Source organism: Silene latifolia, chromosome 11, assembly GCF_048544455.1.
Source record: "Silene latifolia isolate original U9 population chromosome 11, ASM4854445v1, whole genome shotgun sequence".
In the NCBI taxonomy this organism is placed as follows: Eukaryota; Viridiplantae; Streptophyta; class Magnoliopsida; order Caryophyllales; family Caryophyllaceae; genus Silene; species Silene latifolia.
In genome coordinates this window covers 121,416,029-121,427,967 of record NC_133536.1, presented here as the reverse complement: position 1 = coordinate 121,427,967, position 11,939 = coordinate 121,416,029, and the positions used below count along the sequence as shown (strand labels likewise).

Here is an 11,939-nt window from a genome sequence, read left to right as displayed (position 1 = left end):
AGAGATTGCTCTAACCAAGCTCACTAAGATTCGGCAATCCCTGGGAGTGAACCCTAATGAATCAAGTTTAATACAGCAGGAATGTGATACTAGAGTTATCTATCAACATTTGTATAGTGCTCAGTTAGAATTTCTACTAGAGTTATTTGCTTCTAATGGTGGTACTGAAAGAGAACCTCAGTGGAATAATCTTAGCAGAATTGCAGCTAACATTCAAGGTCCCTGGGCTATTAGAGGTGACTTCAACTGTGTTCTAAATGAGACTGAAAGAGTGGGAGGGTCCTTTTCTATAGCTGAGGCTATGCCATTCTAGCAATGCATCCAACATTGTGAATTAATTGACAGTCCTATTATGGGAGCTCTGTATACATGGAATAATAAGCAATGTCCAGCTGATAGAATCTATAGCAGATTAGATAGATTCCTGATGAACCAAGACTGGTTGAATGATTATCCTGATATGGTTGCTCACTTCCTTCCTGAGGGAAACTTTTATCATACTTCTTGCTTGGTTCAACAAGATAGTCAAGAGGGAACCAGATCTAGACCATTCAAATATTTCAACATGTGGAGTCAATCCCCCAACTTCAAAGAAATAGTTCAACAAGGATGGCACCGTGATCGGAGGAGCACCAAAATGTTTGAACTAGTAAAGAAGTTAAAGGCTCTAAAACCTTGCCTGAAAAATTTGAATAGAGCTCAATTCTTAGACATTAAGAGGAATGCAGAGATTGCTCTAACCAAGCTCACTAAGATTCGGCAATCCCTGGGAGTGAACCCTAATGAATCAAGTTTAATACAGCAGGAATGTGATACTAGAGTTATCTATCAACACTTGTATAGTGCTCAGTTAGAATTTCTACTAGAGTTATTTGCTTTTAATGGTGGTACTGAAAGAGAACCTCTGTGGAATAATCGTAGCAGAATTGCAGCTAACATTCAAGGTCTCTGGGCTATTAGAGGTGACTTCAACTGTGTTCTAAATGAGACTGAAAGAGTGGGAGGGTCCTTTTCTATAGCTGAGGCTATGCCATTCTAGCAATGCATCCAATATTGTGAATTAATTGACAATCCTATTATGGGAGCTCTGTATACATGGAATAATAAGCAATGTCCAGCTGATAGAATCTATAGCAGATTAGATAGATTCCTGATGAACCAAGACTGGTTGAATGATTATCCTGATATGGTTGCTCACTTCCTTCCTGAGGGAAACTTTGATCATACTCCTTGCTTGGTTCAACAAGATAGTCAAGAGGGAACCAGATCTAGACCATTCAAATATTTCAACATGTGGAGTCAATCCCCCAACTTCAAAGAAATAGTTCAACAAGTATGACACCGTGATCGGAGGAGCACCAAAATGTTTGAACTAGTAAAGAAGTTAAAGGCTCTAAAACCTTGCCTGAAAAATTTGAATAAAGCTCAATTCTTAGACATTAAGAGGAATGCAGAGATTGCTCTAACCAAGCTCACTAAGATTCGGCAATCCCTGGGAGTGAACCCTAATGAATCAAGTTTAATACAAAGCAGAATGTGATACTAGAGTTATCTATCAACAGTTGTATAGTGCTCAGTTAGAATTTCTACTAGAGTTATTTGCTTTTAATGGTGGTACTGAAAGAGAACCTCAGTGGAATAATCTTAGCAGAATTGCAGCTAACATTCAAGGTCCCTGGGCTATTAGAGGTGACTTCAACTGTGTTCTAAATGAGACTGAAAGAGTGGGAGGGTCCTTTTCTATAGCTGAGGCTATGCCATTCTAGCAATGCATCCAACATTGTGAATTAATTGACAGTCCTATTATGGGAGCTCTGTATACATGGAATAATAAGCAATGTCCAGCTGATAGAATCTATAGCAGATTAGATAGATTCCTGATGAACCAAGACTGGTTGAATGATTATCCTGATATGGTTGCTCACTTCCTTCCTGAGGGAAACTTTTATCATACTTCTTGCTTGGTTCAACAAGATAGTCAAGAGGGAACCAGATCTAGACCATTCAAATATTTCAACATGTGGAGTCAATCCCCCAACTTCAAAGAAATAGTTCAACAAGGATGGCACCGTGATCGGAGGAGCACCAAAATGTTTGAACTAGTAAAGAAGTTAAAGGCTCTAAAACCTTGCCTGAAAAATTTGAATAGAGCTCAATTCTTAGACATTAAGAGGAATGCAGAGATTGCTCTAACCAAGCTCACTAAGATTCGGCAATCCCTGGGAGTGAACCCTAATGAATCAAGTTTAATACAGCAGGAATGTGATACTAGAGTTATCTATCAACAGTTGTATAGTTCTCAGTTAGAATTTCTACTAGAGTTATTTGCTTTTAATGGTGGTACTGAAAGAGAACCTCAGTGGAATAATCTTAGCAGAATTGCAGCTAACATTCAAGGTCCCTGGGCTATTAGAGGTGACTTCAACTGTGTTCTAAATGAGACTGAAAGAGTGGGAGGGTCCTTTTCTATAGCTGAGGCTATGCCATTCTAGCAATGCATCCAATATTGTGAATTAATTGACAATCCTATTATGGGAGCTCTGTATACATGGAATAATAAGCAATGTCCAGCTGATAGAATCTATAGCAGATTAGATAGATTCCTGATGAACCAAGACTGGTTGAATGATTGTCCTGATATGGTTGCTCACTTCCTTCCTGAGGGAAACTTTGATCATACTCCTTGCTTGGTTCAACAAGATAGTCAAGAGGGAACCAGATCTAGACCATTCAAATATTTCAACATGTGGAGTCAATCCCCCAACTTCAAAGAAATAGTTCAACAAGAATGACATCGTGATCGGAGGAGCACCAAAATGTTTGAACTAGTAAAGAAGTTAAAGGCTCTAAAACCTTGCCTGAAAAATTTGAATAGAGCTCAATTCTTAGACATTAAGAGGAATGCAGAGATTGCTCTAACCAAGCTCACTAAGATTCGGCAATCCCTGGGAGTGAACCCTAATGAATCAAGTTTAATACAGCAGGAATGTGATACTAGAGTTATCTATCAACAGTTGTATAGTGCTCAGTTAGAATTTCTACTAGAGTTATTTGCTTTTAATGGTGGTACTGAAAGAGAACCTCTGTGGAATAATCTTAGCATAATTGCAGCTAACATTCAAGGTCCCTGGGCTATTAGAGGTGACTTCAACTGTGTTCTAAATGAGACTGAAAGAGTGGGAGGGTCCTTTTCTATAGCTGAGGCTATGCCATTCTAGCAATGCATCCAATATTGTGAATTAATTGACAATCCTATTATGGGAGCTCTGTATACATGGAATAATAAGCAATGTCCAGCTGATAGAATCTATAGCAGATTAGATAGATTCCTGATGAACCAAGACTGGTTGAATGATTATCCTGATATGGTTGCTCACTTCCTTCCTGAGGGAAACTTTGATCATACTCCTTGCTTGGTTCAACAAGATAGTCAAGAGGGAACCAGATCTAGACCATTCAAATATTTCAACATGTGGAGTCAATCCCCCAACTTCAAAGAAATAGTTCAACAAGGATGGCACCGTGATCGGAGGAGCACCAAAATGTTTGAACTAGTAAAGAAGTTAAAGGCTCTAAAACCTTGCCCGAAAAATTTGAATAGAGCTCAATTCTTAGACATTAAGAGGAATGCAGAGATTGCTCTAACCAAGCTCACTAAGATTCGGCAATCCGTGGGAGTGAACCGTAATGAATCAAGTTTAATACAACAGGAATATGATACTAGAGTTATCTATCAACAGTTGTATAGTGCTCAGTTAGAATTTCTACAACGGAAAGCTAAAATGAAATAGACTGTTGAAGGGGATGCCAACACCTCCTTCTTCCATGATACTAGAGTTATCTATCAACAGTTGTATACTGCAGTCAGTACCAGAGTGATTCAGCAAGGTAATATATGTGGGGAGAGTCATAAATTACTGCTGCTAGCTCCTGTCACTGATGATGAGATCAAACAAACTCTATTCAGTATACCTAATGACAAAGCTCCAGGTCCAGATGGGTACTCGAGCCAATTTTTCAAAGCTACCTGGGATATAACTGGTAAGGACTTTTGTGAAGCCATTCAGGATTTTTTTAGAAGTGGCAAATTGCTGAAGCAACTGAATGACACCAACATTACACTGATACCTAAAGTGGCCCATCCTACCACTGTCCTACAATTTAGACCAATTGCATGCTGTAATGTTGGACATAAATGTATCTCTAAACTGCTTTGTGCTAGGCAGCTCCTCCCTCATATTATATCCTTAACTCAGGGTGGGTTTATTTAGGGTAGGAGCATAATGGAGAATATCATAATTTGCCAGGACCTGTAAAACTTTATGGGAGGAAATCTGCTTCCTCTAGATGCTTATTCAAAATTGATCTCCAAAAAGCCTATGATTCTGTAGAATGGTCCTTCTTGTTTCAAATGCTGCAGGAGCTGAATTTCCCAGGGCACTTCATCAGTCTCATCAAATAATGTGTCACCACAACTTCTTATACCTTTAACCTAAATGGTGATAACTTTGGCTGGTTTAAAGGCCAAAGGGGTCTTAGGCAGGGGGATCCTTTGTCTCCTTTACTCTTTACCATATGTATGGAATATCTCACTGGACTTCTAGCTTACACTACTGCAACCATGAACTTTAAATTCCATCCTCTATGTAAAGCTATGAAGTTAAGTAGCTTGATGTTTGCAGATGACCTCCTTCTCTTCTGTAAACGTGATGTGACATCCATTATGATCTTGCTCTGAACTTTCTCTACTTTCTTACAGGCCTCAGGATTAAAAATGAGCAACGGTAAATCAAATGTCTATTTTAATGAAGTGTCAGATGCTCTTAGACAAGAAATTGTTCACATTTCAGGATGCATTGAGGGGTACTTGCCTTTTAGATATCTGGGGGTCCCTAAAAAACCATCAAAATTATCAGTAAGAGATTGGCAACCTCTGATTGATAAGGTTCTGGAAAGGACAAGGATGCTAAGTACTAAGAAGCTTTCTTATGCAGGGAGGTGGTGCTCATTAAGGCAGTGTATAAGTCTCTTCATTCATACTGGGCTTCTATTTTTATTATTCCAAAAGCTGTGTTAGCTAAGATTGAAGCTATCTGTAGAAATTTCTTATGGGATGGAGGGTCTGAATACACTGGAAGCCCAACTGTGGCCTGGGATAAAATTTGTACATGACAAAAGAGTGGGGGTCTTGGTCTGAGAGTTGATCACATATGGAACAAGGCAGCCATTGGGAAACTATTATGGTGGGCTCACTGTAAACCTTCCAAACTCTGGGTTCAGTGGGTGCACATTATATACTTGAGGGGGAGACCTGAGAGAACTATACTCCACCTAATGAGGCCAGTTGGACATGGAAAAAGGTATGCAAAATAAGGAAGGAATTGCAGCCTGCTTATGATTAGAATGAATGGAGTTGTATCCCTGGTAAAGAATACACAATAAAAAAAAGGGTATGCTTGGCTCAGTCCTGTCCACCCTGAAGTGGAATGGTACCACCTAATATGGAAAAAATGGACCCTTCCTAAGCATGGGGTCATTGCCTGGCTATATCAGCATCATGGGGTCAATACTAAGGAGAAATTATACAGACTGGGGATTAGCACAGATAGCAACTGCTGTATCTTTGAGCAGGGGGAGGAGAACTTGCATCATCTGTTCTTTTCCCGTCCTTACAGCAGGAGGGTCATACAGCTTATGCAGCATTAGACTGGTGTTCAAATATCAGTGGATAATGTGTAAGCATGGAGGTTGAACAAAAGGTATTCCAGACTCAAGAGAGGGGTACTGAACAGCATTATCAATGCTGCAATCTACCATATTTGGATGCAAAGGAATGCAAGCAGGCATGACCATAGGCTTATACATCCTGCTAAATGTGTGAGCATGATTCAATATGACATCGGAACAAGAATCCAACAGCAAACCAGAGGCAAAATATCCCAAAAGGATAGACAATGGCTTGATAAGTTAGGATGAGAACTGTTCTTGTTATTGTTTAAGCAAGTTGTATAGCTAGACTCAATAGCTAGCTGAAACTCTTGATGTATTTGTCACTGGTTTTTCAATATTTGTTTTTTACATTTCACCCCAAAAAAAAACTTGACCCATACAGGAACCGATTTCACTTCATGTTTAATCTCCTTTGTTTCTGCTATGGAGATGGTGTCCATCTTCCATAAAGATTTTTAATTCAAGCCAAATAGTCTTCTCTTCCCAATTGTCTCAAGCCCGAGTTTGAGAAAATATGAAGGAGAAAGGGATTATCCCTGCTAATGCTGAAGTCTGGATTCCTGAAGACTCTCTAATCTAGATCGACTGGGCATGCCATGGTTGGTTCTGTATGCATGATTGGGCTTTCAAGGCTGGTTGTAAGTTGCCTTTCTCTCCTTTGATGGTTGAAGTGATCAAGGAAATTGGTATTCCTCCTTACTAGATCATGACCACGGTCTCGAAGGTGGTTCATTCTATTGAGTTTTTATGTGACAAGCATAAACTGTCTTTTACTCTGGATTATTTGAAGAGTTGCTACTCTTTGAGGACACATAGTCCTGGCAGGGTTAGTTTCAAGGTTAAGCCTTCGTCTAATCGTCCTCTCAGCAACCTGGATAGTGGTGCCGACAATAATTGGGTTGCTGGTTATATGTTCATCAGGACCAACTCTGCCTGACCTGGCGTATCTCAATTTTGATGCCTGCGTTAGTGGTAAGTATCCTGCAATTTCTACCTGCCCTGCAGATATTATGTTAGTTCAAAGTAAAGCGGAAAATATTTAACAAGATATACCTTCTTTTGAAGTAGATTATTGGGTGAGCACTATTGAGTATCCTTTTGAAAGGGTAACTGCTTTTTTGGCTATTCCTCATGTGGAGAGGTCGTGGCCATTTGCTCGGAAGTGGAGAGTTTTCCTCGTTGCCTGAAGGGCGTGGGTGTTTCCATGGCTTTCAAGCCTGTCAAAGCTCTTGGTGCTATGAATTCTGGCAGTAAGATTTATTTTGTTCTGCTTTTCTTTTAAATTGGTTAATTTGTTATTGTGGACATAGCCACCAACACGCCAGGCCGATCTGCGGACGTATATCGGTCTTTTTGAAAGCCACGCTCGGCGGCGTAAAAATGCTTTCGATCGGATCGTTTTAGATCGGTCAGTTTCGTCTCGGCAAGGGTCTCGAAACGATGCAAGAGATGTTCGGAGTCGCCACCAAGCATTTGTTGGATGCTTGGAACCGTTCGAATCCACTTTATACCTAGGTCAACCAAGGCAAAAAGCGCTGTTTGACATAGGCACTAAAGATAAGGAATCGTCCCTCTTTAGCATCCTATCTCTAGAATGACTCTCGTACGCCCTGGATAAGGTCATCCACTATCCAAAGTTTCTGAGTAAGAGGTGAAGGTACGTATTGGGAAGCCCTTTAATTGGATACCCAATCCCGCCCGCGGTAGCGGCCTCTACTGATCGATCTTGATTGGTTAAATGCAAAAATTGATAAAATGGGTAAATGCATGAATGCGCATCCACTATTTTGAACCTAATATGTGAGCTTTCTATGTCAGTTTGTTTAATCGAAGTATCAATTATTTGATGTCAAGTTGGATTTAATGTTGATTTGTATGCAAGACGGAAATTAAACATTCATTTACCGAGTTAGGTTTATGGTGCATAACGTGATCCATTTGTCTTAGTAAGACGTTTTGCAAATATAATGTGAAATGGGCAGATTCGTCATCTGGTCCGTCCTATATTCGGGTTAACCGAAGTCGGGAGCGTCCTGGACAAATGCTGGAAGGGGAACAGATCCTGCGTCAGGCAGCCATAAGAGGCGCGAGCCTGCTGGCGATGCAAATGGGTCTGCCCTGGTTTGAAAATGGAAACATAAGTGGCCTGTTTAGGCGCGGGCCAACAGACGATGAAAGACGTCTTCTGACCATTAAAAAGGTTTATATAATGTATTGAAAAATGGGTGTTTAAACCCGTCTTGATTCGAAAAGGTCGTTTAGGCCGCTTTTTTGCTAATTTGAAGAACGAGACTTGAATAATCGTCATTGTTTTGACAATATTCGACTTCGGGTTTGGTTTTGCAAGCTTGACATGAATAGTTTTGAAAATGATTATGAACTGATTGTTTTATGTTCATTTGTTTGTAATTAGTCAACGTTCATCATCGTACTCGGGTTAAAATCCGACATGGTATGTCGAACCAAAGATGATTTTATGTTGGTGACTAATATATTTATTTTGAAAATGTAAAGAAATGAGAAAGGCTTTAAAATACCCTTCAAAATGTAAAGAAATGAAACAAAAGGTTTCAAAATACCTTTTATAATGTAATTAACAAAATATTATCACTGAGACACGGACTAAACCGTCATGGTATTAGGAACCAAGGATGATTAATGTTTCATGGTTAAAAACTTATCATAAAAATGGTTTGAAATATTTGAAATGGTAAAAACGATTGCAAATATAAAATAAAAATAAAAGAGAGGAAGAGACCAAACACGGTTTGGATTTAGGTGAGGAAGTGCTTTAGGCGCGAGCCTACTTGCTACATAAGTAGCCTCTGCGTCAACCAAAAATCCGGTTTTGGCTCATTCATCCTATATTTGGACCATGTCATGCATAATTTAGCATGTTATAGTCATGAAACAAATAAAAAATATGATAGAAGAAGATTTTTACACCCTCATACTTACATGCTAGGCTTGAGACGAGAAACCGCCGAAAGTGTATCAACTTGTTTGGCCGGAAAACACGGTTTGAAAACCGTTTTAGCAAGTAAAAGAGTGTTTTTTAAGTTTAGTGATGGTGTAGTGGTCGAGATGGTCGGTCAAGTGGTTTAATGCACGATAACAGTACCAAACAATGTGTAAGGCTTGTGTTTACGATCGGTAGGTCGTAAACACGTGTCGGTTGGTGACTTGAGAAGTCGAGTCTAGAATTTTAAGGGAGAAAAGAGGGAGCGGACACTCGCGTAACTCTAAAATGGTGGCATTTGAGGGGTATTTATAGGAAAATGGGTGGTTGTGTGTGTTTTGAGCGATGTGGCCGCATTGGCTGCTCAAAGAGACGCGAGCCATTTCGCGCGTCTTCGGTTGTCTTGTCGCTATCACACAAGTGTACTCATGGTTTGTTCTATCCTAGGATTTGGAAGAACTTGATTTGTACTTGACCATTTAGGATTCCGGGAAATCTTAACATGGAAGCATTTGAAAGGTTTGTTTTTTGCGTTTGACTCGGTTTGACTCGTTGTTGGAGTCGGGATTTTAATTTAGAGTCGGTTTTGGGTCCGGTGTCGGTTTTGACTCTAATTAGTGTCAATGCGACCCCGTCGTCAAGCATTAAATACTCCAGGTACTTTTGAAAAGTTTTATTTTTGAAATCGTTTTAAGTTTTCCGACGCATAGTTGTACACAAACTGTCGATCAAACGCTGCGATTCCTAAGCATGTTGTAGTCCGATAATCATCGGGTGTTTGTTGGAGTCTCAACAGTTACCAAGTATCTACAGAGCCCCCACTTTGACTGAGGCTTAGACAGGGCGAAAGTCAAAGTAGACCCCCAGGTCAATCGAAGATTACAACCTGGAGACAGCAGCGACGTCGAGGCGACTCGAAAGGATTCGAGCCCAGGACCTGTCATCGGGAAGGGCGACGCCAAGGCGACCTGAGGGCACGAGCCGAGGACCTGTTGCCGGGAACAGTTTAGAGTCTGTCGATTGTCCGTGCGGGTCGTTAAAGTCCGTTAGACTACGTACAAAGGCTCGCCAGCCATAAGAAGGAACCATACCCGAGGCATCTTCGCGGACAAAGGCTCACCAGTTGTGTTGCGGATATGAAGGGGGCTCACCAGCTGTGGTGCGTATATGAATGGGATCGCCAGCCGTGGTGCGTATATGAATGGGGCTCGCCAGCCGTGGTGCGTATATGAAAGGGGCTCGCCAGCCGCGTTGCGTACATGAAAGGGGCTCGCCAGCCGTGGTGCGTATATGAAAGGGGCTCGCCAGCCATGGTGTGTATATGAAAGGGGCTCGCCAGCCGTGGTGCGTATATGAAAGGGGCTCGCCAGCCGTGGTGCATTGTAAGGCTCGCCAGCCATGTGCATTGTAAGGCTCGCCAGCCATGGTGCGTTAAAAGGCTCGCCAGCCATGATGCGTTGTAAGGCTCGCTAACCATGTGCGTTGTAAGTCTCGCCAGCCATGTGCGTTGTAAGGCTCGCCAGCAATTTGAGTTGTAAGGCTCGCCAGCCATGTCAAAAGTGATGCGTTTTGAGGCTCGCCAGCCATGTTGAAGAGTCGATTGATCGACCGCGGAAATAGCCGCGTTGGATGGGCTTATTTCAGAAAGTTTGTTTGAATTAGCGGGCTTCGTATGGCAGCCCCCGATATCCTGTTAGGGAATCTTGGTGTTTGTATTGAATGTTTGTGGTGCCGGAAAGGGACAGGTTTGTGAGGCTGGCCCCCGTGGTCGGCGGTGATTTTGAATCTCGAAGAGAGATAGCGGTTTTTATTACCGTTGGTTTTGTAGGAAAAGGACAGATGCGTGCTCTGTCGTTCGACGTGTGTTTGGGGAGGACGACTTTAATTTTGTCTTCCCACGATTTGAAAAATTTGTGGGAATAGCGGATTTGAATCCTGCTATAGTTTTTTTGACCGATGGGGGCTTTTAATGCCGCCGTCAGAATTTTGAAAACAACGAATTTGAGTTCCACTATTTGCGCTTGAACCGACGGTTTTTATTATCGTCGTTAAATAGTGAATTTTAAATTTCACCATTATTGTTTTTTGAAATGACGGTTTTTATTGCCATCGTTTGAAAATTGAAGAAATAGTGAATTTTTAATTTCACTATTATTGTTTTTGAAATGACGGTTTTTATTGCCGTCGTTCGAAATTTGAAGAAATAGTGAATTTTGAATTTCACTATTATTGTTTTTGAAATGACGGTTTTTATTGTCGTCGTTGAAATTTGAAGAAATAGTAAATCTTGAATTTGCTATTATTGTGTTTGAAGTGACGGTTTTTATTACCGTCGTTTGAAAATTGGTAGTTTGTATGGGAAATTGGGCCGAAGCCCAGAATTTCGCTGAACAAAGCAGAGGAACACCCATTGAGGCGCGAGCCTACCTTCGAAGGAAAGGAGCTTCCCTATTTTTGTAGAAAAGACGCGGGAATGGGAAGCTCCCCATTCTCACTTGGTCTTCCTCAAACACAAAAACCTGAAACAAAGAAAGACGCCATTTTCGACCTCATTTCTTGCTTGATTTCGTGTTCTCATCATCATGTCATCTCAAGGTATATAAATCCTCTTGAATCCATTTGTTTTTGTTTGTCTTTTTGTTGATTAAATTAGGGCGGAACCCTAAATCCTCAAAAATCGAATTGGGCGTTTTTGATTAAGCCATTTTCGAGTGAAATTGATGATTGTATTAGGTTAGAAACCTGTTTAGGAGTATAGGGGTGCTTTTAATTTGCATTTTGGTCCCCGTTCCCGCTCCCTATGCTCGAAAAACGTGAATGAGGCGGTAAAACCGTCTTATTTCACAATGTCAAGTTTGTTTGCTCGAGTTGTGCACCCCACTAGGTTGTATTGTTGTCAGGAAAGACCGTGTTTGCCACATTGAACCTTTGTTGGGGTATTGTGGGCAAAATTGGACTTTTTGCCTTTGAAGCGGTCTTATGTCTGTCAAAATGAGCGTCATTTTGAGCTCGAATTGAGTCAGTTTGTTTTGAAATGGACCTTATTGGTAGTTTAGGTCGCTTTGAGATGTGATAAAATCACGTTGTTTTGTTGTGGTCGGTTTTGAAATTTTGACCTGTTTGTGCTTGAATTGGGGCAAAACTGCCTTTTTCGAGCCGTTGAAAATACCCCGTTGTGTCGGGAATATATTTTTGGTTGTTGTTGGACCTTGTGTGGGTCTCGAGGTGGCATTTTGTTGTTGTTGTTGTT

General features: G+C 41.0%; 1 protein-coding gene across 1 annotated transcript; it reads left to right on the top strand.

Moving 5' to 3' along the window:
* The first annotated feature begins 3,257 nt into the window (after positions 1–3,257).
* LOC141613898 (uncharacterized) lies at positions 3,258–5,732 on the top strand. The gene is made up of 6 exons (XM_074432640.1): positions 3,258–3,684; positions 3,865–4,179; positions 4,524–4,711; positions 4,760–4,863; positions 4,995–5,164; positions 5,632–5,732. Exons 1-6 carry the CDS (start codon positions 3,258–3,260, stop codon positions 5,730–5,732), a joined length of 1,305 nt encoding a protein of 434 aa, XP_074288741.1.
* The last annotated feature ends 6,207 nt before the right edge of the window (positions 5,733–11,939 follow it).

Excerpts from the sequence above, each read along its gene's own strand:
- LOC141613898 (XM_074432640.1), top strand. The coding sequence starts at position 3,258 with ATGGGAGCTCTGTATACATGGAATAATAAGCAATGTCCAGCTGATAGA. Across the intron at positions 3,685-3,864 it reads GCAATCCGTGGGAGTGAACC|TCAGTACCAGAGTGATTCAG; the intron begins GTAATGAATCAA and ends TGTATACTGCAG. Across the intron at positions 4,712-4,759 it reads TTCTCTTCTGTAAACGTGAT|GCCTCAGGATTAAAAATGAG; the intron begins GTGACATCCATT and ends ACTTTCTTACAG.